The following is a 26,551-nucleotide window of genomic DNA, read 5'->3' on the forward strand; positions in this document are numbered from 1 at the left end:
TTCATTTGTGGCATAGGGAGTTGCACCGCTAACCCAAAGGCAGTGTGGTTTCAGTGGTGGTTTAAATCCACCAGCCCTCCAAGGGAGAAAGCCAGGCAATACCTTCTCACTCAGTTGTTACCCAGCTGTTGTTACAGGAGGGTTGGCTACGAGGCTGTTCTAACTCAATGGCAATGAGTTTCGAGTTATTAAAATATTCCTAGCAAAACATACACCAATTCATCAATTTTTGTATCTAACAGTCCATGATCTTTATTATAGTCTTCAAATGCTACAGCCGTTTTGACCCTCATTTTCAAACTAGTTCCTTCACGTTCCCCTAAGCTTGCTATCTGGCCCTTTGGGTTACTGTTATCAGTTTGATAGGTATTTCTTTAAAAGGCACAGTCATTATATATCATCGAAACAAAACTGTTGTTTGGTTCAATGGAAGTCCAAGGGACACATTTGGTTTAAAGTTTCAGATGGAAAGATGATCTTGGAGCAGTTATTTCAGGCGCACGTCCAGCCTCAATGGCTCCAGAAAATCTGGACCCCATGCTAACTGAAATTGTATATAAAACAGTCTGCACCACATTAGGAAAAAAATAATTGTGGCAGTTTCCTTGTCTTGCTTGTGAGCATTTGGGGCTTTTGTCTGAATCTGAGTACCCTTTGGATGATAATGTGCCATAGTGCAGAGCTGCCCTGTGTCCCCTGTGTCCTGGAAAAGATGGGCCAGCTCCCCCCAAGGACAGTGGAGTGAGCTGGACATAGGCCCCCTGAGGGGAAACTGTGGCAGGAAGTCTGGGTTCAGATCTTTTCCCCCTAGCCTTACCCCTGATGGAATTACAATAACCCCAACTGCCTCAGATGGTGATGGGGAGGGGGGGGAGGGAGCTCTGGTGGCCTAGTGGCAAGGAGCTGCAACTACAATCCCAGAGGCACACGGTTCGAATCCACCAGATGCTCTGCCAGGGAAGGAGGGACAATCTCCTCCTGTACCAGTCAGATCTGGTTTGATGGTACACTCACACAAAAATAATAATAAAAAGATGGTGATTGGGATTAAATGAGGAACAAGTCTACTTAGCTCAGACCCTGACCTGTGGAAAGTCCTCTCTAAATGACAGGTGTTGATTTTCTTGAGATCATTATTATCATGGTGATTAATTATAATCACTCAACTGGATAGAAGTCTCCCATTATAATAGGTTGGCCCAAGTGTCCAGTCTCTGACTCCAAAACCCCTCCAACTTGGGGCTTCACCCCTTCCTGAAATGATGAGTGACCAGTTTGTCCCAATTGCTCAAAACATGCCTGGTTTTAGTTGTGAAAATATTTTGTTCTGGACAAATCAAGTCAGTGGGTCACATTATCAAGGGAGCTCCGTCGTAAGTGTGATTGATCCCAAGGGGCCTAACGGGTTTTGCCAAGCCATGCCCCGCAGCTGACCAGCTGGGATCAGGGGAGGGTGAGAGGTCAAGGAGGCCAGCGGCCCCAACCCAAGGCACGTGGTCTGCTCAATAGAGATGCTTTGTTGGTTCCAAAGAGAGAACCGCCATGCTCAGCCAGCCTGTTCCAAGCCGGGGACGCAGGAAGGAGGCTCCTCAGGACAATGGCCGGATTATTCCCCATGAGGAATTGATCCTCTTGGAACAGACCCAAGGCACCAGAAAGAGACACAGGACAGAGACAACACATTGTGAATCACAAGCCACAGACCGTATCAGGAGGGAGAAAGCTGCCAGCTGATAGACTGGAACGAATCCTTGCACTGGCCCAGCTCCTTTGGCCCAACCCTTTCTCCCGCCCTAGAGCCTGGCAGAGCAGCCAGCTACTGAGAATGTCAGAGCTGCCACTTGTGCAAAAATAAGTTGGTTTTTCTAAATCTCATCTCTTAAGTTCAGGTGCGGCCTAAGATGTGCTCATGGGCAGGTCTGGGGAGAATATTTTTTCACGGTACAGATCAAGCTGGATCTGCAGAGCATTGGACCCCAGGGCACACACTGTTGGTTCTGGGTGAGACAGATGTCTCCTTCTCCGTGGCTGGTGACAAATTCCTCATGGCATTCAGTGCGTTAGAATCTATCACTCTCAGTTCTGGAAGCCACCCAAAGAGGGTGAGGTGAGGTATGGTTTCTTCACCTTCTATTTGGAAGCCGTTGGCAAGATGTTGGTGAGAAGGTCTGCAGTTTTGCAGGCAGGATGCACTAACTTGTTCACAGTTCTTCCATTCTCAGTAATAGCAGAAGATCTAAGCTGCAGACTCTTGATCTGTCACCAAAGGCGTGTCATTGCACCTTGCAGAAACTCTGTGATGTAGCATCCCCATGTTAACAGATGAGTAAAGTGAGACTCAAAGCTCAAATGAATTCACCAAGTTTTCACAGGCCAGAGAGAAAACCTTGAGTGGTGCCAGTGCTTAACATGCTCAGTTGCTAACCAAATGTTATATGTTTGAGTCTACCAAGAGTCACAGAAAAGAAAAAAAAAAAGGCCTGGTGGTCTACTTCTGAAAAATCAATCATTGAAATTGCTGATATACATGGGGTCACTATAAGTTAAAATCAGCTCAACAGCAACTGATTCCATCTAGGTAGTATTTTAAACCAGAGCTCTGTGACAATAATTCATACCACTTTCTTGTGCCTGGTGACTATAGACATGTGTTTGTGAGACACTCAACCAATGGTCTGATTGAGCACACTTTTGTGGTTCATCCTTTTGCTTTGCAAAATTTGACCAAGCAAACCATTTTGGATTGTATTAGGACTGTTCTAGTTACATATTCTAGCTCTTGGGTCATTAAGCATTCCTGTTGTTGACAATCCTACTAAGCTGAACCTGATTCTACCCTTCTAGCTCTGCAGGGCATAAAGAGACTCCTTCTGGGGCTGCATAGGGTTCTGCCTCCATGGCTTTGCCAATGCAAGTATCACCTCTCCCCACCCACATCCTGTTCCTGCTGCCTACAAGGGCACCTCAATGCTGCCTACTTCTGCTTAGACGCTTCCTGTCTGGCTCCTCTGCCCCTCTTCTGGGTAACAAGATAGGATCTTTCTTTCACTCACAGTTTCTTTATGACACATCCACTTTCTCATTGGCTAAGCACTGCTTATAAATCCCACAGATGCTGCATCTTGATCATCTCCATCTCTCCTGAAGGCCCTTGATCATGATGGTCACAAAGTATGATTTGATGATTGGTCTGGAAATTCTCTGTTGGCCTCCCCCATAGGGAGTGGTGGTAGAATCATGGGTTCCTTTGGTAACTATGTATTAAACATTACCAAGCGCCAAGCCCTGGCCCTGTCAAGTGTGTAAGGTAGGCATTGTCTCTGTCCTCAGGAAGGTAATAGTCTCTCAGGACTAAAACTGAACATGTGGAGTCATAAACAGTTAGAAAGGTGGGTCAAGATGAGGCTATGGAAACTTCAGAGTCCCTAGACTGGAAATCTCGGTGTGATCCCCAGAAGTGACACAAATCAAAACCTGAAGGAGGGAGGGAGATGACTGCCCCAGGCAAAGGGCACAGCATTGTGAAAAGCTGGATGGCTTCAACGGGACAAGAAACCTGCCTTTCCTCACAGCCATAAAACATACAGCCTGTGCACAGTTCTTTGTGCCAATGTGGGTCCCATTAGATTGGGGATCTGGGGTACAAATGGGCCCCTATATGCATTATTTATACAAATAAGAGAGGATCTTAAAATTCCAGCTTAATCACTCACTTATTCAGCTCTTTGACATTGAACAAGCCATTTCACCTTTTTGAGACTCAGTTTCCTCACCTGTAAAACAGGAACAATAATATCCTCCCTTGACACCACTAATTGTTCCGTTATCATCTGCTGCCATTTCCGTATGTGCTATTCATGAAAGAGTTAGTTAATTGTATGGACGAGAAGCCAGAGCTAGAGAAGTTGTTTGGTTCAATGCCAAGAGCTTGTGCACAGCAGTGCTGAGAGAATAACAATGGCCAGGCCACTAGCACATTCTGCTTTTACTTATTTGTCCTCACGTAAGGACAAGGTGCTCCGCTATCCTGTCCTCCATAGATGATCCACTCCACTCTTAGTAGGTGCTAGGGACCTAATACTGGTTGTTTTTCTCCAGATCCATTCTTTGGCCAGCGTTATATCCACATCCTCGGCCGTCGGAAGCTTTACCATGTGGTCAAGTACACTGGAGGTTCTGCAGAGCTGCTGTTCTTTGTAGAAGGTCTGTGTTTCCCTGATGAGAGCTTCTCAGGACTGGTCTCTATCCACGTCAGCCTACTGGAGTACATGGCTGAGGTGAGAGCTCTGGGCCCCTGGCATGAGGGGCTGTTGCCCTTAGGGGTGAAGCTTGAAATAGATGCTACATCTTAATCATTCCCATCTTCCCTGAAAGTCCTTGCTCGTGCTGGTCACAAGTAATTCAATACATGTGCTATGAATTGGCCTGTCAGAGAAAAGTCTCTGTTGGCCTCCCCAATAGGAAATGGGACACTCCTACCACAGGGAAATTCCTTTGGGTTCATGCTGTGCTTTATTCTCCTCAAAGAACCAAGAGGTTGGCCTGGCTTGGAGGTCTAGAGGACCCCCAACCAACTGTATGTGTCTGTCAAGGTCCTCTAAATTACGCTTCTCCTTGCTACGTTTACTCCCCAAGAAATTCTTATGGATGCGGTGTTCTGGTATTTTTCATGTCTGATGTAGTGTGAGCCCAGCCTGAGGTGTAGAATCTCACTGGTAAGCATGTGACATTTAGTAACTACCTACTACACTGTATTCTTAACACTTCACTTCTACCCTAAACCAACCTCTCACACTAGCCATGGATTATACCAAAGCTGATTGCAGACCAAACCCTTAAATACCAGTCCCCTTTTAGGACTACCCTATACCAAACACCTCACCCACCTTTGCTCTTCATTTTTGGAATAAAGACGAGAAAGTACCTGAACCTCAATAGAAGCACATTATTCCTTAGAGTGTATTCTACTGAGAACCTCCCATCACAAAGACTATGCTACCCAGACCTTGGTCTTTCAGGCCCTCTCTGCTTCACTCAGATGTTGAGAGAGACCTGTCCACTCTCCTCCATTTAAAACTCCATTCTTCATTCCTACCCCTGGGCCACCTAGAGGTAGAACATCTTGGCTATATGGTGGGTGAGGCTGAGTCTAGTTTAGATACATGAGAGTGGGCTCTGAAACTAGACTGCCCAGGTTTGAATCTTGGTACAACCACCATGAAATATTTATATGTAATTAATCTCTTTTTGCCTTAATGTCCTGGTGGTGTAGTAGATTATATATTGAGCTGCTAACCACAAGTTCAATGGCAGTTACTCTGCAGAAGTAACATGATGCAGTCTCCTCCCACTAACATTTACAACCTCAGAAACCCAAAGGAGGCCACATGAGTCAGAATTGATTCATTGGCAGTAGATTTGGAGGCGTTTTCATGTTGTTGTTGTTGTTGCCTTTAATGTCCATCTGCTAAAAGAAAAGTTGGATGTTCATATTCACCCAGAGGCACCTCAGAAAAAAGTCCTGGTGATCCACTTCTGAACAATCAGCCATTGAAATTGAAAAATCTGTGGAGTGCAGTTCTCTGACACACCTGGGGTTTCTATGAGTCAGAATTGACTCACTGCAATTGGTTGACTTGATTGGTTGATGCCTTAGTTTCCCCCTCTGTAAAACAAAGGTAGCAAAAGCTTTTGCTTTCTGAGGTAGTTATAACTATCCAAATCTGCAAAGCACTCACCTTTTAGAAACTAGACATAGAGCTACCCTATGGTCCAACCTCTACTGTTCATGTGGTATTCAGAGGCCTACTATTTCAGAAGTGGAGGGGAAATCCTGCTTCCTAGTCTTAATCTGGGAGCGCTATTAAAACCTGTCCACCATGAGTGACCCCTCTAGTGTTTGTCACCCTGGTGGCACGGCCTTTACCATGACAGCACCCACAAGTTACCTCAGTACAGCAAACTGACAGACAAGTGCTGTGGCAGTGGGCTCAAGTGTATCAGAGGTGATGAGGTTAGCACAGGATAGGACAGGGTTCAAATCTGTCATTTATAGGTTTGCTATAATTGTACTCAACTCAGCAGCATCTAACAAGAACAACAACATGATCCAGAAATCCACTCTCAGGGATATACCCAAGAGATCTAAAAGTAGTAACATGGACAAATATATACACATCTATTTCCACTACAACTTTATTCATGAAGCTCCAGCAGTCTTGTGGATAGGAAGACATGCTGCTAACCCAAAAGTGGAGGTTCAAATCCACTAGCCATTCCTCAGGAGAAAGATGCACAATCTCCTCGAGTTTTATATATAGCCTCTGAAGAGCACTGGAGGGTCAGCTATGAGTAAGTTCTATCTTGACAGCAACTTTATTCACAATAGGAAAAAAAAAGTGAAAGCCAGCAATGTGTCCATGAACAGATGAACAGATAAGCAAACTGGTACATTTATACAAAGGAAAACTGTTGTTATTCTTGATAGTAGTACCAAGTCAGTTGTGATTCACAGAAGCCCTATGTACCTGTGTGGCAGAACAAATACACCACCTGCTCATACACTTTCTCACAGGTATTCTATGTTAGAGCCCACTCTTGTCACCACTACACCAATCTACCTTGTTGAGGGTCTTCCTATTTTTTTGTTGACCTTCTAATTTATCATTCACGATAACTATTTCCAGAGCCTGGTTTCTCCTGATAGCACATCCAAAGCAAAGTCTCACCATCTTCATGTCTAAGGAATATTTTTGGTTGCAAGAGAAATTTCTTTATTCTTCTGGCAGCCCATGACCTAGTTAATATCCTTCATCACCACCATAATTCAAATTCTTCTTGGGTCTTCCTTTTGCATGCAAATCTTGCTGTTGTTATGTACAGTAGAGTGGAAGACACAGGAAGGGATTGCCTATACGTGCATATAAGGCAATTAAAAATACCCTGGTTTGAGTCAGATGCACCGTACTTAACTTTGGTGGTATTTTTGTTTTTTAACCCTTTAAAGAAGCTTTTTGCAGAAGATTTGCCCACTTAAAAATATGTTGCGTTCTTGGCTTCTGCTCCCAATGGGTTTTGATTGTGGATCCAAATGAAATAAAATCCTAGACAACATCAATCCCCCTACCCCTCCATCTCCAACTCCACACCCATGTCCACTCTCCCTGCCAAAAGCAGGAACTGTTTTCATATAGCTTCTCAAAGCAGCTGCTCAAAGGGACCCTGGGATCAGATCTCGCCTTCTCGCAGGTTCCAGACAAATAACCTGAGCCTCTACTTAGAACAAAGAACAGCCTTGCTAGGGCAGTGTCCTACCAGACAATTTTTAAATACTCACACAGTGAAAGGGGCAGGGTTCACAGAAAAACAGACATAGGGCTAGCTCCACCATCATGTGGTCATTTCAGGAAGAGAACTTTGATCACGGCAAGATAGGGCAGTGGCTAAGGGTGCTGGCACTTATACCATCTGGGTTTATATCCTGAATATCCCATGTGATCTTGGACAGTTTCTTAAAATCTCTAGAACTCTGTTTCCACACTTGTATAGGGAGGATTACAGTGGTATCTACCCCTGGGGTTGTTGTAAGGCATAAATGAATCAGTGCACATATAAATACTTAGTTGAGCAGCTGTTGTTATTGTTGTTATGTGCTGTTAACTTGCCTGCGACTCATACTGATCCTATATACACAATAGCTCTGAACCCTGCCCTATCCTGAGCCAATCTCACTAACTCCAATACATTTACCTCCATTACCCCAGTTATTGTGTCAATCTATCTCATCCAGGGTCTTCCTCTCCTGCGCTCCCTCCACCCTTCTGAGCATAATGTCCTTCTCCAAGGACTGGTCCCTCCTGGTAACATGTCCAAAGTATGTGAAGATGGAGCTTCAAAATCCTTGCCTCGGAGAAACTTGGTTTCACCCTTTCCAGTAGAGACATGTTCGTTCTCTTAGAGGTCCATGGTATGTTCAATGTTCTTCTCCAGCACCACAACTCAAAGGCATAGATTCTTCTTCTGTCATTCTTAGTCATTGTCTACCAATCTGATACATAATAAGTAACTGTGAAGACCAGGGCCTGGTCTTTCTAGACTGACATCATTGTCCTTTGGCACTCTGGCATTCTGGAGAGGTCCTTGACAGTAGATTTTCCTAACACAATTCATCTTTTGATTTCCTGACTGCTGGAGCCAAGAGTGTTGATTGTGGAGCTGAGCAAATTGAGATTGTTAACAACCTCAATCTCTTCTCCATCTGTCATGGTACTGCCAATTGGTCCAGTGGTGAGAATCTTTATTTTTCTGATGTTGAGCTTCAAACCATATTAAAGACTAGCCCTCTATGGAAAAATAAAACTCTCATTGCTATGGAGTCAGAATTAACTCATAGCTGACCCTTCCGTGGGTTTTCAGTGGTTTTAAATCCCTCAGGAAGAGCTTCCTCATCTTTCTCTCTCTTGGAGTCACTGATGAACTTGAACCTCCGGAGAGGTACCGCTTTGGGGTTTTAGCAGAACAAATCCCTAACACTAGACCTCTAAGAGCTCTCTCTTCGAAAGGAAGGAGTGACAAGACTGTCTGATCTCCCTCTTTTCCCTCTCTCACACCTAGGGGATTCCCCTGACCCCCATCTTCACGGACACTGTGGTATTCCGGATTGCTCCGTGGATCATGACACCTAACATCCTGCCTCCAATATCAGTGTTTGTGTGCTGGTAAGGAGCTGCCAAGAACTGAGACTTCAGGGTCGGGGGGACACGAGTTACAGTCCTGGGTTTTCCACTCCCCAGCTGTGTGACCTTGAATGACTCCCTTGGCCTCTCTGAGCCTTCATTTCTCTGAAATTCCCATATCCGAGGTTTAAATGTGAGGTTTAAATGAGTTGGAGAAGAAAAACCGTTTATGCATGGCCCTGGCACCAAGAGTGTGGACTAAAAATAATAGCTTTCCTTTTGCAGCCTCAGCCCTTACCATGCAATTGGGAGCATTCGTGTAGGAGATGTTCAACTCATTTTACACTTTCTTTAAGCAGAATTCTACTGAGCACCTATTGTGCGTTTAAGGAGCCCTGGAAGTATGGCAGTTAAATGTTCAACTGCTAATCCAAAAGTTGGCATTTCCAACCTACCAGCAGGACAAAGACGTGGCAGTCTGCTCTGTAGATTATGCCTTGGCCCTGGAGCCATTTCTAATCTATCCCTATAGGTCGTTACACGTCTAAATTGACTCAAAGGCAACAATTATTCTGTGCTATGTAGATCCAGCAAGATGAAGAGTAAGGAGGACGGGGAAGAGTGTCTAAGGGGCATAGCTGACCAACAGCACTGCCAGTGGCTCAAGGGCCTGGCCCATCACCTGGCCTCGTGCCAGGCAGCTCTGGGCTCCTGCTGGGCACAGCTCTTTTTTTCAAAATCTAGAGGCATTTAGAAAATGAGGCTTTGTGGAAGGTAGAGGTGAGCGTTTCCTCCCGTTTTATTTGTTCATGACTTTGAAAAAAAAATGCCACATGAGCATGTGAGTGTACAAGAAAACTTGGCCTTGGAGTCCAATGGCCTTCCCCAAAAGGACAGAGTGCACAGTTGATGTCTCTCTGCCCATTGTATATATAAGCTTTGTAGGGTGGGCCGTTGTCTCTCTTCATCCCTCTGCCTCACCTCTACCCATCCTCCCCCAAACTTCTCAGCATGAAGGACAATTACCTGTTCCTAAAAGAGGTGAAGAACCTGGTCGAGAAAACCAACTGTGAACTAAAAGTCTGTTTCCAGTATGTGAACCGGGGTGATCGCTGGATCCAGGTGAGGGGGCAGCCTTGGAAGGGTGGGGCTCAGGGGCCAGACTGGAAGGAAGGATTGTCTTACCCTAACTCTCCTGTACCTGTCACTCCACGTATAGGGATCCTCCATCAGACAAAATGTGCACAAAGACAGCAATGGAGATGGTTGTGTTGTTCCTCACAGCAAAACACTGTAAAACAATCCAAGTATCTATCTGTATGGGTCTAGTCAAATATATCTGGTAGATAGGACCTTACCATGCAATGCTTTGCAACAGCTAAAGAGAATGAGGCCAATCTGTTAAGTGTGGAGGCAAAATGCACCCCAAATTAGATTGATACTCACAGAAAGAGGTATATAAAGTGCCATCACTTATGGTTTTAAAAATTGGGTGTAAATGGACCTCGAAAACTTCATTCTGGGTGAACTAGGACAAAGGACAAATTTTGTGTGACATCACTTACATGAAATAAAAAATACACAGAAATCAAACATGCACTCATGGTCGCCGGGGGTAGGAGGGAAGGGAAGGGGCACAGTCTTTGTTTGAGTACATTGAGTTTAATAATGGAGTATTTTGTGAAAGAATAATGATAATGGTGGCACAACATGAAATATGTAATCAAGATAATAGGTAAGATGATAAAAGCTTATCTCACATACTTCGGGCATGTTGCTTGGAGGGGCTATTCCATGGAGAAGGGACATCATGCTTGGAAAGGTGGAGGGCTGGCGAAAGAGAGGAAGACTCTCAACCAGGTGAATTGACACAGACACTGTTGGAATGAGCTCTGCTGTGTCAGGAAGTGTAAGGATGGTATAGGATAGAACATCTGTTGCTCATAGGGTTGCCACGGGTCATAGTCAACTCAACAGCACCTAACAATAACAACAACATAATTCTTAATGTGGAAGTTGTGTGTATTTTCACCAGCATTTCAAAAAGTAGAGTTAATATGCACACAAGTACCTTGTGATGTGGTCAGACTACTTCTAGAAGGATACGTAAGGAGCTGTCGCCAAGCATTTATTTCAGGGAAGAGAATTAGACTCCAGGTGACAGACTAAAGGGACTTACTTTCACTCTGTATTTTTCTGTGCTTTTTGAGATTTTTATCCATTGCACAAATTACTTGGATTTTCATTAAAATCACAATTAAAATTTTAAAAATTATTAATTAAAAAATGACTTGGATTTTCACAAGCCTCTCCCCAGCCCCACTCAGATCTCCTGATAGTCCCGGGCGCCTCTGGAGAGACCTCTCCGGGGCTCCATCGTGCTTTCCCGACTCATCTTGGCTCTCGGTGGGTATTCCCACAGGATGAAGTGGAGTTTGGCTACATCGAGGCCCCCCACAAAGGTTTCTCTGTGGTTCTGGACTCCCCCAGAGATGGAAACCTGAAGGACTTCCCCGTGAAGCAGCTCCTGGTAAGAAGCTAAGGGCCACCTTGCTGGGGCCACCTTAGAGACTTCCATGGGACAGAGTAGTCGGGAGAGCTTGGGTGCCCTTGAGCAAACCAGCCTACTTCCAAGATTCTCCTGTTCTCATGTGCAAAATGGGTCAGCCAGGGTAATGCCCCCTAAGGTCTTTTCCTGATATAGTAACTGATGTTATTCCAAGACATGCAGAGTTGCAAGACATGGGGACGTCAGGAGAGAGAGGCAGGGCAAGACCCCACCTCAAAGCCCTGTGCCCTGCTGCTCCCCCACCTTCAACTTGCAACAAAATAAGTTTTCAAAGAGGATAAAGGTAATTATTCAATTGTTTCAAGTCATGGATCCAACTTCAAAGCTTGTCCCTTGGGGCCCTGGTTTTCAGCTTTATTTGTTTGGTTGGGGTTTTTTAAGTAATCGGACTCCGCCAATCCTAAGAGTCCATTATCGCTGTCCTACAGTGTAAAGGCAGAACTGAAATCAGTCTCCCTTTTTTCCTTGCCCTTCTACCCTGAATAAATGGGGAGAGGGTGGGCAGGGCATGAGCCTCAGATGGATCAGATATCTTTCCCAAAGTTACATACAGAGCAGTCTCCCCATTAGACATCGGAGGGGACTCCTGCTGGGTTCACAACTGATTCTTGAGAGCACCCACTAACCTAGTCCCTCTCACCCTGTGGAGAAGGGAAAGCCAACAGTGTGAGCACAAAGTTCTGGCATAGCACATGGACCTGACCTTCAGTCTTGGTTTTACCCCTTAACAGCAATATGACCCTGAACAAGCAACATGAGCTCCAGGGGCTTCAGTTTGTTTGTCTGTAAAATGGGGATTTAAAAGTCTAGGTCTCATAGGATTGTGGTAAAAGATTAAAGGTGCTGAAGATTAGTGTTGTGCCCAATGCAATGACCAGTATTAGATGTTAAGATTATCTAGCCTCTGACACTATCCCTGGTAAGCTTACTCTCACCAATTCTGTCCCCAAACATTATGTGGAACCAAACCAGCCACCAGCAATGGTCGCTGCAAGAATGAAGGTCTCCCAGATTCTGCCTTCTCTCTCCTGCCTGACCCAAGTCATGGTATTTTTCAGTTGCTTCATATGCATAGGAAAGATGGACCATACGAAAGGAAGATCAAAGAACTGATGCCATTGAATTGTGGTATTAGAGTAGGACATTGACTATACGATGAACTGCCCAGAAGTATAAACAAATCTTTCTTAGAGGAAGTGCAGCCACAGTGCTCCTTAAGAGCAAGGATGGTGAGACTTCATCTCACATACATGGACTGTGTTATCAGGAAGGGCCAGTCCTTAGGAAAGAACATCGATCTTAGGTCCCCAAAGGGGAAGACTCCTAGTGAGAAGGACTGACACAAGAATGGGCTTAGAAATCAGAGTGTGCGCGGACGGCACAAAATCGGGCAGGGTTTCATTTTGCTGTGCATGAGATTATGAGTTGACACCAACTTGACACCTAAAAACAACTTTCTTGCCTGGACTGCTGCCTCCAGTTTCAGTGCCCCAGCGGGCCTGATTCCAAGGCCCCAGGCAGCATTGTCCCTGCTTGCTCACCAAGGCAATGCCGTAAAGTCTCTGCTACCTCAACTGGAAGCCCCAGCTGCCCCAGCCTCTGGCAAGCTCACACCTCACCAGCTGGGGCTCCCTGGTGAGAAAGTGTTAAGCTGCAGAGACCCACCACACCAGGGGCAGCTGTCCCTTGAGCTTCTCAGCTGGGCCACAATAAGCCACTTGCTTTTTGCTCCAACTCCACGACTTTTTATCAAAAATAATTTTTTTCCAGTAAGCTTGAGACACAGCAAATTGTGCAAATTCCAAGAGAAGGCCCCCTTATTTTAAATTTTAAAAATCATGAAAAGAGCCTTAATAGTCAACAAGAGACCAGTAGAGCTGTATGTTTGAGCTCTGCGAAGAAGGAATCTGAGGCTGCATCTGGGTTCAGCAGAAAAGTGCACTGAATTGGGAATGAGTCACATTTTCATGTTTAATATCTGGACTTCTCTATCATTTATTCCCATGTATTAAGCATTAGCTTTCACTAGGTAAGTCTACCTTCACAAACAGCCGCCTAATCTCAGAGTTGACACCGAAGTCTGACTCTTTGTTGGCATTGGCGTCCCCAAGCGACTGCTAATCAATGTCTGGGATTCTGCTTCCCTGTGTACTATTCTTTGTGGAGGCCAGGGGAAAATGCTGTTCCTCAGCACAGGGAGATGAGAAAAGGAGGTGGCGGGTTCTTGTGGTGCTCCAGTTTTCTTTTTCTTTTTTTTTGTTTTAATTTTAATTAAATTCTACAAATTGGTTTTCCATTTAACCATTCACACATATTTTGTTTTCTAACATTAATTATAACACCCACAAGGTCATTAACTCTTCCCTGGAGTTTCCATTTTCATTAATCCGTCTATCCTACACCTTTGTGCCTTCAAGAGCTTCATCCTTGGACACTTCCTACTATTTTGAACTTATACGATTAGTTATTCTAAAGAGTGAGTGTCTCCCTGGTGCTACTGGTGATCTGGTGTTGTTGTTAGTTGGTGTTGAGTCAACAATGACTCATATTAACCCTAAGAACAATGTATCTGAACCCTGACCTGTCCTGGGCCATCCTCGCCATCTCTGATATACTTGAGCTCATTGCTGCAATCACCGTGTCAATCCTCCTTGTTGAGGGTCTTCCTCTCTTTCACTGACCCTCCACCCAGAAAGAGTCTTCCTCTTCCACATTTTCTAGGTGAAGGGTCAGTGAAAGCCTCAACAAGATGGATTGACACAGTGACTGTAACAATGGGCTCAAGTAAATCAGAGATGATGAGGGTGGCACAGGTTAGGGCAACATTTAGATTTATTTTTTGTAGAGTTACTATGAGTTGTTGTCAACTTTACAATACCTAAGAACAACATAGTTTGGCTACAAGTTGAGCCCTGGAGTAAGTTTTGTTCCAGCTTTGACAGGTGACTAAGGGTCATAACCTCAAGGAGTCCACCAGTCTTCATCAGACCAGTAAGCCTGACTGTTTTGTGGACTCTGAGTCTTGTTCCACATTCCCCCTACATTATCCAGAACCTTGTACTGTGCTGTTTTCTAGAGTGGTCAGCAGCCGTAGCCAGGCACCATCTCGGTCTTCTGCTCTCAGAGTTGTAGAAACCGACATTTGCATGGTCCGTTGCTCTTCTGAATCAATCTTTTCTATCTTTCCTTGCTTTCCTTACATCTTCTCATTCTAGACAGCAGGAGATCAATAGTTGGACCTTTCATTACCGCTCAAAAGCTTTTTAAGACCTCAGTCACTCCTCACCAAAGTAGGATGTAGAATCTTGTCTTTGTGGACTATGTTATGCTAATTGACCTTGATGCCCCTCAGACTGTAATCTCAAAATCCCAGAGCCAGCAACTCATTGCCTCAAGGTGTTTAGAGATTAAGGAGTTTACAGAGCTTTGCCCCCATTGGTCCTCCTGCAGTGTTCCTTACAGCTTCTGCTCATATTTTATTGGCCAAAGCAAGTCACATGACCAAGTTTGGCCTCAGTTGGCTATTTGTGTTCCTCCCTACATTATCAGGCTATAGATTGGGGTGCAAAATCTTACTGGAAAGGGAGCATCAAATCACTGGAGGCAATAGTATATCCTATTAGCCTGCAGGTCCCCTGCTCTGACACCTCTAAAGAGATAAGGAAATTGTGGGCCTGAGAAATTAAAAGAAAAGCAAAGATATAAATCATGTAAAGGAGAATTAATACATAATTCCCCTTCCAGGTGACTGTGACATTTGGAATAGAGTTAGAGACACAGACACACACACACTCAGGTGCATACACACACATCACACACATATATTGCTCACATATATTCACATACACTCACGCCCATGCTCACACTGAGATGCTCACAATCTTAGCCTTCCTGCTTGGTAGAATGAAGGAGACCGTGAGTGGATCCCTAGAGGTTAGGGCCAAAGGGCCAGGCCAAAGATGGCAACAGAATGTTTGTCAGAAGGGGTTTCGGCCACGGACTGAGGACTCCTGTCTGCGGAGAGTAATGACAGATGTGTACTCTCCATCCAGGGCCCGGATTTTGGGTATGTGACCCGGGAGCCCCTCTATGAGCCCGTCACCAGCCTTGATTCTTTTGGGAACCTGGAAGTCAGTCCCCCAGTGACTGTCAACGGCAAAGCGTACCCCCTGGGCCGGATCCTCATCGGGAGCAGCTTTCCTCTGTAAGAGAAGCTGGGGAGAGGAGCATCAGGGGGTGAGAGCAGTGTCATGGGGTATTTCTAGGGGTGGCCTGGGAATGACTGGTTTGGAAAATTGCCCTCCCACACACTGTGATGCTCTTACAAAACACAGACGTTCTTGGAAGTAAAACCAGTTAGTCTTTACATCTTGTTAGGAAGCAAGATCCAGTATAAAACGAAATATAATTCTTTCTAAAATGAGAGAGTATTTAATAAGTTTAAGGAGCCCTGGTGGTGTAGTGGTTAAGTGTTAGCCAAAAAAATGTGGTTAAATAGTTAACCAGAAGGTCTGTGGATCAAACCTACCATCTGTTCCATGGGAGGAAGACGTGACAGTTTATTCCACAGATTACAGTTCTAGAACCCCAGTGGGCAGGTCTACTCTATTCTGTAGTGACTAGAAGCTATAACTGACCCAGCAATAGCCTTATAAGGAGAGCCAGATAGGGCAGGGATGGAGGAGTCCAGGATACTGTGACAGGATGAGTGAGAGCACACAGCAAACCCTCAGGACTGCCCATAAACAGAAGAGGCATGAGTGGACATGGGCCTCCCTAGAAGCATGTGCCGCTGGTTCCCAGACATGTCCATGGCACCCACACACCCCACCAGGTAGGTGACCCACCAGCCAATGAACTGGCAGATTCCTCTTTGTTCAGGTCCGGTGGTCGGAGGATGACCAAGGTGGTGCGTGACTTCCTGCAGGCCCAGCAGGTGCAGGCACCCGTGGAGCTCTACTCAGACTGGCTGACCGTGGGCCACGTGGACGAGTTCATGACCTTTATCCCCATCCCGGGCACAAAGGTGAGCTACCCCCAGGCTTAGAGTCAACAGAGTGGTATATAACCCAGGTCCTGTCAGCCTTGCCAACAGAGGCAGGGTCTAGGGGAGGTAACTAGCACAGAGGAGGATGAAAGTGGGCTGAATTTGGTTTGTATATATCTATTGTCATAGAAATAGCAAGAGCTAAGATCTGGATGCCCTGTAACAGTGCAGTACAACAGAAATGCAATGCAAGCATTCTCACTTGCACACGCGTGTGCGCTCTCTCTCTCTCTCACACTCTCTCGCTGTGTGTGTGTGTGTGTGTGTGTGTGTGTGTGTGTGTGTGTGTGGTGGCAGCTCCACAGGAGAAGGATGGGGACTCTCCTCCCGTGTGAGTAACTGCCTCTGAAAACCCACTGAAGGGTCAGCTATGAGTCAATTCCAGCTTGAAAACAGTGAGGGCTTTTTGAGTATTTAAGCTTGAAATAATAAAAAATTTCAATATGTAATCAGTATAAAACTACTAGTGAGATATTATATATTCTTTTCTCACGTTTTCTTCAAAATCTTATGTGTATTTTACTCTTTAAAAAACCAAGAGAGCTCTGGTGGTCTAGTGGCAAGAAGCTGCAATGCAACCCAAAGGCTCATGGTTCGAATCCACCAGATGCTCTGCTGGAGAAGGAGGGGCAGTCTTCTCCTATACCACTCAGATCCAATTTGATGGTGCGCACACACGTGCACACACACACATTCAAATCCAGTTCCAACTCATGGCGACCCCAGTCTTTTCAGAGCATAACTGTGCCGTGTGGGATTTTCACAAAGCACATTGCTTCAGACTAGACAGGTCCCAGGGGCATTACAGCCACACAGGGTTCAAACGACTCAAATCCAGTGCCGTCAGGTTGGTTCTGACTCACAGTGACGCTCCATTAGGTTTCTGAGGCTGTCAATTGTGGCAGGAGGAGGCTGCCCACCTTTTCCCCTTAGAGTTTCTGGTGGAGGATTCAAATCAAGAAGTTGCATTTGGGTCAGCAGCACAGCTTTGTAGGGACTTTGGCCCAGCGCTCCCTCACATGGGGCTAGTGGCTATCATACTGGCCAGCATACTCAAGAGAGTAATGGGCTGGCGATCTGGAGATTCATTCTCTGAGGTGGAAAGGATGGCTGTGACTTTGCACTTTGCAAGTGCTGTGCAGATGGCCTGACCCCTTGACCACTTAAGGAGCCTTGCTTGAACATTGGGCCGCTAGCCAGAAGATCAGCCCTTTGAACCCACCAGTTGCTCTACAGGAGAAAGATGTAACTGTCTCCTCTCATACATAGTTACAGCCTTGGAAGCCCTCAGGGTCCCTTCTACTCTGTCCTGTAGGGTCTCTCTGAGCCAGAATCAACTTGACTGCACTGAGTTTTCTTGGCCACTTGGAGACATTCTTCCACTCTGAGTCTTGAACTGAACTGATACCATTCTGCTGGGTGGAGGAACTGTGTAGTAAAGTGGTGGGATACGTTCTTTGGAAACAGAGAGCATCCTCCCAGGCAGACTTGTACGAGGAGGCTGAAGATGCGTGTGGATGGGACGAGGGTCCTCAGAGCAGGGCTTCTTCCACTGACTCTCTCCCCTGGACTCCTTCACAGCAATTCCGGATGCTCATGGCCAGCACCTCGGCCTGCTACAAGCTCTTCAGAGAGAAGCAGAAGGAGGGCCATGGGGAGGCCATCATGTTCAAAGGTGAGTGGGCACGGGACCTTGGCAGAGAAGTGGGAGCTCAAGCTCCCAGTGGGGCCCTAAGGGGGACTGGAGGGATGAGCACTCTGGCCCTGAGCACCAGATCCACTTTTTTGTGGGTGACTGTCCCATTCCACAGTCATTAAGTCACCTTAGTGGGAAGCAGCCCGCCCTTCTTATGACCCTTGCCCACTGTCCGTTATTATCATCAGCACCGAGTACTTCTTAAAGGCCTAGTGCTTTCTTTAAACAAGGGGGAAAGGCCTGATGATCACTTCCCATAAAGATTAAAGCCAAGAAAACAAGATGAGGTGGCTCTCCTCAGTACACGGGCCACTGTGCGCCAGAGTGGACTCGACAGCCAGTAAAAACAATAGTGTACACTTCAAATGGCATCAAATCCAGAGGGGAATTGAATCCTTCTACGTTGGCCTGTGATCTACATTCAAGGAACTTACTGTTATCTGGTGTCAGGTGCCATCGAGTCAGCTCTGACGCATAGCTGCCCTGTGTACACAGAATGGAACAGTGAGGACGAATGAAGTCGATCGTGAGGATCCTGTGCTATCCTCACAATCGCCACCATGCCTGAGCCTGTTGTAACCACCGTGTCACTCAGTCTCATTGACAGTCTTCCTCGCCGACTCTCTCCTTTCCTGAGCATGATGTCTAGGGACTGCCTTCCCCTGAGAGAAGAGCACAGAGAACGTGGTTCAGAAACGGGGAGAAAAGTGGGCTCCACCAGACAGTGATAGGTAGTCAGACACCCGTGACTGCCGGCCTCAGAGGGAGGCACTGTCTGCTGGACCTAGACACCCGTGTAATTAGGACAGAGACAGACGGAGACGAGGCTCACACGAATGAATCAGGGAAAAAGGAAAGCTGGTCAGGTGAGGGCAGTGAGCCAGGCTCCAGAGGCCATGACAACCCAAGTACGTTTTTTTCTTAAATCACTTTTGTCACTTTTCAGGTTGATAGGCCCAGTTTACCTCACTCCTTCCCCTGGCCCTCCCCATCTACACAGTGTCCTTGACAGTGATTGGAGTCGCAACAGGCAAGACCAATTGAAAGTAAAGTCATTTTATCCTCTTTCAGTTCTCCATTGATGGGAGTTTTTTCTCTTTGACTGGCAGGCACAAATACTGCCTTTCTAGAAGCTTCTTTTTTTTTCCTAGATAAACACACCTCTAAATTATTCATGAACCAGCTGCTGCCAGGTTGATGCCCATTCCCACGAATCCCGTGTGTGTGTGAGTGGAACTGTGCTCCAAGTTTCCATTGAAAAACTTCCTGGAAATGGATCACCAGGCTTTTCTTCCAAGGCACCTCTGGATAGACTAGCACCTCCAGCCTTTCATTAACAGCCACGTGCTTTGACTTTTTTGCACCCACTACTGTGGACCCTGAGTCATTTTGTTTTCACTCCCCTGACAGTGTCAAGGAGTACAGTGTATACACCTCTATACGTTCTGCTTCCTCTTGACACTCCTACTGCTGACCCCTATCCTCTGACCCCTGCAGGTTTGGGTGGCATGAGCAGCAAGAGAATCACCATCAACAAGATTCTGTCCAATGAGAGCCTCGTACAGGAGAACCTGTACTTCCAGGTGAGGGCTGGGCAGGGGTCTCGTGATGCTCAGGAGGCTGGGGAAGATGACCACCATGAAGGCTGCACCCAATGGCACCCTTCATATGCATCCATGGGAGTGGTCAACAGCTTAGGGGTCTCACGCAGATGCATGAGCACAGGGAAGGGTCTCAACAAGGGCTCAGTCCAGCCTCCCCGCTTTACTCCTGCGCTGAAGCTGGAGAGTAAACAGGAGACACAGAGTGAAGCTAGGGCAGCAGATGCTAGAGCTCTGGAAAGAAAGGCACCCTGGACAGTACCAAGGAGCCAAGGGCTTCACAAGACAAGTGCCCGTGACATTGGGGAAGGCATACCGCTCTTGATGAAAACTGCACACTCTTCCAGAAAAATGAATGGATGAACATATTACCTAAAGTTTTAATCGTTTTAGGAAATGACAGATGCCTGTGGATAACCTCCTATTTGTGGCTAGCTCCCACTTTTCTGAATCCCTAAGTTGTAAAGAGAGCTCTGGTGGCTTAGTGGTAAGGAGTTGCACTGCCAGCCTAGAGGCATGTGGTTCAAATTCACCAGCTGCTCCCTCCACAAGAGAAAGATAGGCAGTCTCCTCCCATGTGACTGTCTCTGAAAACTCACTGGAGGGTCAACTATGAATCGGTTCCAACTCCATAGTACATAATAGTAACAGATCCTAGCTAAGAGAGTTCTATTTGTTTAAATATATCTCCTTTCCATTGGTAGGCATACTTGAAAAACTCTGTGTGTGTGTGTGTGTGTGTGTGTGTGAGAGAGAGAGAGAGAGAGAGAGATACTCAAACTGGTTTACAAAAAGACATTTTGAGCCCATACAAATAGAAAGCCCAGGAGTGGTATGAATTTCAGGAACAGGTAAACCAGAGACCCAGCTTCATTCTCTACATTTCTTGGGTTCTGAAGATGCCCTCGGATAAGCCCTGAGCTAGGACAGTTCATCTAGTCCACTATCCACAATTAGTGAGCAATGGAACACAAGCCTGGCATCCTACTTTGATTGGGCCAACTTGAGCTAGTCACTGTGGCCAGGGAAATTCTGTATGCAGATTGGTTTAAGGCTGGTTTACCATCCATCCTTAACCAATTGCCAGGGCAAAGATATAGGGGTAAGAGTCCACTAGCCAGCTTTGACTTGGAGGTGAGGGTAGGATAAATCTAACCTAACAACTGGCTGCTCCAGTGCAAGAGAAAGAGTGGAATGGATACCAGGGAAACAACTTCAAAGTTCACTGTAGTTCACAAAGACAAGCACAAAGAAACAAAGGCATTATTGGCTCATGTAAATTAAAAGTTAAGTAGTACTGTGAGTTTCAGGTACAGGCTGATCAGGGATCCATTTCCATTTCTCTGTATTCTTGGGCTCTGGCTATTTGGAAGTTAGATTTATACTTATTTAAAGCTCATCTCTTGGCATTAGGGAAATCAAAGTTAAATCCCAGCCCCCACACTTGGGTCAAGTTATCTAGGACTTTGTCTTCAACGTCTTTGACCTCTTTAAAAAAAAACTAAAGATAGAGGATAACAATAGAATCTACCGCATGAAGTTGTTGTAAGGCTTAACTGAGGAATATGTAAAGCACCCAGAACAGAGACTGGCACTTAGTACCTATTCATTTTTATTATTCTCATCAAAATGATCATCAATCTTGTTCTTAATTTAATAGGCAGTCTAAAGATTTATTGATACTTTGTGTGTAGAAAGACAGGGTCTGACTTGGTGTAAGTGCCCAATAAATGGTAGGTTCTGTTATTTCTATGGCCTTCCTCTTTGTAGTTGTTACTATTACTGCTAGTACTGAGTCCAGGTGGAGAGGAGACAGGAAGAAGTGGTGGGTTGCTAGGTGAACCCTGGAAGTCCCCTGGAGCACAAGGCTCTGGCCTGATGTTACAGACAGGGTGGGGCTGTTGACAGAGGTGTGTCCTCTCATCTACCTGTCCTCACTCCCTCCCCCTGCCCAGCGCTGCCTGGACTGGAACCGAGACATCCTCAAGAAGGAGCTGGGACTGACAGAGCAGGACATCATTGACCTGCCTGCTCTGTTCAAGATGGACGAGGACCGCCAGGCCAGAGCCTACTTCCCAAACATGGTGAGAGTCACGAACCCTTCCAGACAGCAAATAAAGTGTCTTCTGGATTCAGAAGAGCCTCATGGCTGAGAGCGCCCAGGCCTGGCTGAGCTGTAGCCTGGCCTCACCCCACTCACCCCAGCACTTCCCTTCTCTGGGCCTCCTGGGGGTAATACACTTCTCACTGGGGCACACGAGAATCCTTTCTCTTAACAGACAGAGAGGATTTTGCAAAAGTTATAAAGTTTCTTATGCAAAGGAGAGACTCTAGTTATCATAGAGGTGAGTCCTCAGTAAGACAGAGTTTAGAATAATACACACATGCACATATACATAATCGGATACATATATGCACACATGTTCATACATATAATCAGATGCATATATACACACATCCACATGCACAAACACACACATTCACATGTGCACATATAATGAGTACACATGCTTATATATATCACACATGTACATAGACATAACCAGATACCTATACACAAGTGCACACACACAAACATACACATATATAATCAGATTCACATTATCATACATAGGCATATATAATGAGCACTGGTGGCTTAGTGGCAAGAAGCTGTGCTGCAATCCTGAAAACATACAGTTCGAATCCACCAATCTTCTCCCATGCAATTAACTGCCTCTGAAAACCCACTCTAAGGTCAGCTATGGGTCAGTTCTTACTCGATGGTATCCAAAAACTGGAACAATGCTCGTATTTAAATAACCATATGCATATATTCATACATGCTCACATATATATCCATAAGGTTTTCACGGGGTAATTTTCAGAGGAGATTTCATTGCCAACCTAAAGGCGGGTGGTTCGAATCCACCAACTTCTCCAAGAGAGAAAGAAGGGCAATTTCAATCTCTGAAAATTCACTGGAAGGTCAGACATGCATCATTTCCAACTCAATGGCACATAACAACAACAACAACAATAACAATTTTCAGAGTAGGTAGGCAGGCCCACCTTCTGAGTCTGTTCGTCTAGAAGTACCACTGACACCTGTCCACCTGTGTGACTCTGCTGATATTTAAAATACTGCTGGCACAGCTTCCAGCATCATAATAGCATGCAAGCCACCACATTATGACGTAATTACCAGTGGGTGGTGACTTGCTTCATTGTGTTACACATAAGGTTGCTATGAGCTGGAGCCGATTTGCTGGCAGCTAGTGGGTAGGCAGCTGCGCTGACCCAAAGGAGGTGTCTCTCTGGTATTTGTAATCCACCAGCAGCTCCACATGGGAATGATAGGCCATCTTCAGTGCCAATTACAGCCACTAAAAATTCACTGGAGGCTCAGCTGTAAGCTGGTCTGACTTGACGTCAATGAGTTTTGAAAGTTGAATCCCAATGTATGCATAATCAGATAAACACATGCATACACATATATGTTGTTGCTGGTACCAGCAAGTCAGAGCTGATGTCTAGCTGACCCTCCAGCAGGTTTTCAAAGGCCATAAGTCACTTTGGAAGATATCGCTCATCTTTTAATTATGGAGCAGCTGGTAGATTCCAACTGCATCCTTTTGAACTGGCAGCACAACTAACCCCTTGCCACTAAGCCACCCCAGCTCCCTTCCATAACATACACATATGTACATATGTAACCAGAAAGGTCTAGAGTGTGTGGGGAGCTTAGCTGCTGACACAAAGGCTGCGCCTCTCTGGCTGTTCTAATCCATCAGCAGCAGTTGCTTGGAAGATGGGCAAATCTCCTACTGTGTGATGTAAACCTCAGACACTCAACAGAGGGTCAGCTACGGCTTGATTTTGACTCAGTGGCGAAGAGTGCGGTGTGAGTGATACATAAGAAGATACACACATGCATATACATAATCAGGTATATATACATACATAAGCATGTACAAATAGACATGGATAAACACAAATGTATAATGCATGCATGTCCACAATGCAGTCTTATAAATACATGCATGCATGCATGGACGTACATTGCATGTAAACATGTACAGATACTTACACATATACGAGTACTTTTGCACACACACGTGTACAGGGGCAAGTTGCCTGGTTTCCACTTCAGCTCTGCCATTACAGGGTTACTCAGTCCAAAAAAAAATTTTTTTTAAAATTAAAAAAATAATTACTCAGCCCCTCTGTGCCTCAGTTTTCTCCTCGGTCAAGTGGGGATGACAACAGTACCTGCTTCATAATGTTCTCGTTACATGTCGGGGAGTTTAGGAATGTTCTGGGTCACAGTCAGTGCTCACTCAACAGGAGCTGTTGTCACAACCCTCTGTCATAGGTGAACATGATCGTCCTTGGCAAGGACCTGGGCATCCCCAAGCCGTTCGGGCCCCACGTGGAGGAAGTGTGCTGCCTGGAGACGCACGTGCGCTCCCTGCTGGAGCCCCTGGGCTCCTGCTGCACCTTCATCGATGACATTTCCGCCTACCACAAGTTCCTGGGGGAGGTGCACTGCGGCACCAACGTGCGCCGGAAGCCCTTCACCTTCAAGTGGTGGCACATGGTACCCTGACCTGCAGGGGCAGCTGGGGCTTTCCTCCTTCCCCACGTTCTCCAGACCCCTCCTACCCCTCCCTCAGAGTCTTCACCTGCCTGACATGGGCTGGACTGCCCCCTGGGGAGACCTTCAGGAAGTGGGGTGGGACTGGGGCATCTGTGCCTTGTTCTCCCCAAGAAGGAACTCAGGTCCACTGAAGCCACCCACAGCGAACCTCAACTCTGGCCTTCCTCAAAGTGCCTGGCCTTCTAGCCAGTGTCTGCCTAGCATGGAAAACAAAGCACAAAGTTCCTAGTCCATTCCCCTCAGTATCCTTAGTGTCTGGTCCAATGCTGAGTATGGAGAGGAGGGAAGGAGGTCTGGAATGGCCAGTTCTTCCTTGCCTTGAAATTCAAGGTAGAACACATGGGACCCAGACATACCTTGAGCTGCCACCACCATCATCATTTCAAATTTCATCATCATCATTTCAGATTCACCTCCTGTGAGGTTTCCCGGTAGCTTCCCCCAGCTTATTCATTCCTTACCAGCCTCTCTCAGACCCTCCTGACTTTCTCTCTGCAGTGTAGACACTGTGGGCTAGCCCTCCCCACTCCCTGAGGGTCCAATAACTTAGCTTAAAAACTTTTCTGCAAACTGGTCATCAGAGATGCCATCTTCATCATAGAGATGTTACTTGCACCTCCTCTTTCTCATGGACGTAGAACAGGCTTTTCAGACGTGTGGGTTTTCTCTCTAGACTAGCATCCTTGTGGCCTAGATGGAGGCCAATGTCTATACAAGTGCAGGGGTCAGCCACATGCATGTTCACCACCTCAGGTGCGGTCCTTCCTCTGGGGCATAAATGGTGGCCCACACTTTTTCCCCAGACATCAGACCCAACACACAAAGAATAGCCCATTCTGGGATGGCTGCTGGCCTTAGAGATGGATCATCCCATTGGAACTCACCAGCACCTTTGTCAAAGGCCTTCTCGGGACATAACCAGATTGACTCCCTGGCACCACTGAAAAAGACTCCGTTTCAATGTATAGGGTTTCTTTAGGGCAGTAGTGTCAAGTGAATCATAATTTTACTTTAGCCATTAAAAAAGAGCCCTCTTCCAACCTGTGAAAAGGTTATAAATTTATCATTTTGGAAGCTCAAGATTTTCTTTTTAGATTACTTCATTCAATTGTTCAAAATATACTTGTTACATACTTACTAAGGGCCAGGCACAGTGCTGGGCCTTGAGGATGCTGTGTCAGCAAACCGAGCCTGGCCCCTGCCCTCCATGAGCTGGTCGGTTCCTAAAGCCCAGTGTCCACATTAAATGCCAAGTATCTGCCCTTCCGGCGGCGGTATGCTCTTTAGAATAGCCAGCCACTCTGTTCAGGAAACGCACAGGGCTCAGAGCTTCTTGCAAGTCACTGTGTCAGCAAAAACGGAAGGGGCTGTCTTTAAATGAGCCCCCTTCCTATCCAACCAAGTGACACCACTTAACAGGTAAACCTCAGGAGCGGTTATGCCCCTTGTTAGCCCTTCCGTTTGGGCCAAAGCCCCAGCTTTTTCCAGCTTCAGGGCTGGAGACACCAAGTGCCTGTTTGAGGATATTCGTTTTGGATATTTAAGGAACCTTGATGGCACAGTGTTAAAGCACTCAGATACTAACTGAAAAGTCAGCTGTTCATCAACTGCTCTGCAGGAGAAGGATGTGGCAGTCTGCTTCTATAAAGATCCCAGTCCTGGAAACCCTCAGGGTGGCTCTATTCTGTCCTGTAGTGTTGCTGATTTGGATTCAACTCGATAATGGGTCGGTAAGAGGGATCTGGAGATTAGAGTTCGTCATGTGTGTGAGTTTGATTAATGTGGGTTTGTTAATTTTTTTTTCCCCCTTAGTCATTTTAGAGGGAAACTTCCCATGTTGAAACAGTGTGTCTTTCTAGATTTTTCTCAAGCTCTTCTGGCTTTACTGGCAAGTCTGTCATTTCTGGTGTCTCTGAAGCCCCTGGGCTCACTTGCCCACCCTGTGTGACCTCCCTCGGTGTGATCATTGCCCTGTTTACACATTGCTCTTCTCCACCCACCCACCCCCTTATTATAAAAACAGGCCTAGAATATGTGTTGCAAAACCCAGCCAAGTTCCTGTTTCCATCTTTGCTTTCGAAATATTCTGTGTAAGAGGGCAGGGTATCGTGAAGATGGCAAGACGCAAAGTCATTTCAACTCTCCGTGATGGAGATCGAAAGATGTTTGGGGAAGAGCCTGTGACTAAACAGCAATAAAATAAACAGTCAAAAGGGAAGCAAATGGCTTTGATGTTATATTCTTTGCAGCTTCCTAGGCGTCGGCTGGGGTAGTGTGGGCTGCATGTGGACCTGCTGCTGGTTCTGCAGCCCCTGCTGCTCTGG

At 46.1% G+C, this 26,551-nt stretch overlaps 1 protein-coding gene across 1 annotated transcript in view; it reads left to right on the top strand.

Moving 5' to 3' along the window:
- Positions 1–24,422, top strand: part of PADI2 (peptidyl arginine deiminase, type II) — a 65,087-nt gene extending 40,665 nt beyond the window's left edge. Inside the window, exons 7-16 of the mRNA XM_006883602.1 lie at positions 4,099–4,277; positions 8,614–8,717; positions 9,686–9,797; positions 11,098–11,205; positions 15,297–15,448; positions 16,126–16,270; positions 17,873–17,966; positions 19,485–19,570; positions 21,544–21,672; positions 23,943–24,422. Of these exons, the coding sequence (XP_006883664.1) occupies positions 4,099–4,277; positions 8,614–8,717; positions 9,686–9,797; positions 11,098–11,205; positions 15,297–15,448; positions 16,126–16,270; positions 17,873–17,966; positions 19,485–19,570; positions 21,544–21,672; positions 23,943–24,176 (1,343 nt within the window). The 3' untranslated portion in view covers positions 24,177–24,422. The remainder of the gene's footprint in view (positions 1–4,098; positions 4,278–8,613; positions 8,718–9,685; positions 9,798–11,097; positions 11,206–15,296; positions 15,449–16,125; positions 16,271–17,872; positions 17,967–19,484; positions 19,571–21,543; positions 21,673–23,942) is intronic.
- The last annotated feature ends 2,129 nt before the right edge of the window (positions 24,423–26,551 follow it).

This window comes from Elephantulus edwardii, unplaced genomic scaffold (assembly GCF_000299155.1).
Source record: "Elephantulus edwardii isolate Elephantulus edwardi_28Jun2011 unplaced genomic scaffold, EleEdw1.0 scaffold00028, whole genome shotgun sequence".
Classification (NCBI taxonomy): Eukaryota; Metazoa; Chordata; class Mammalia; order Macroscelidea; family Macroscelididae; genus Elephantulus; species Elephantulus edwardii.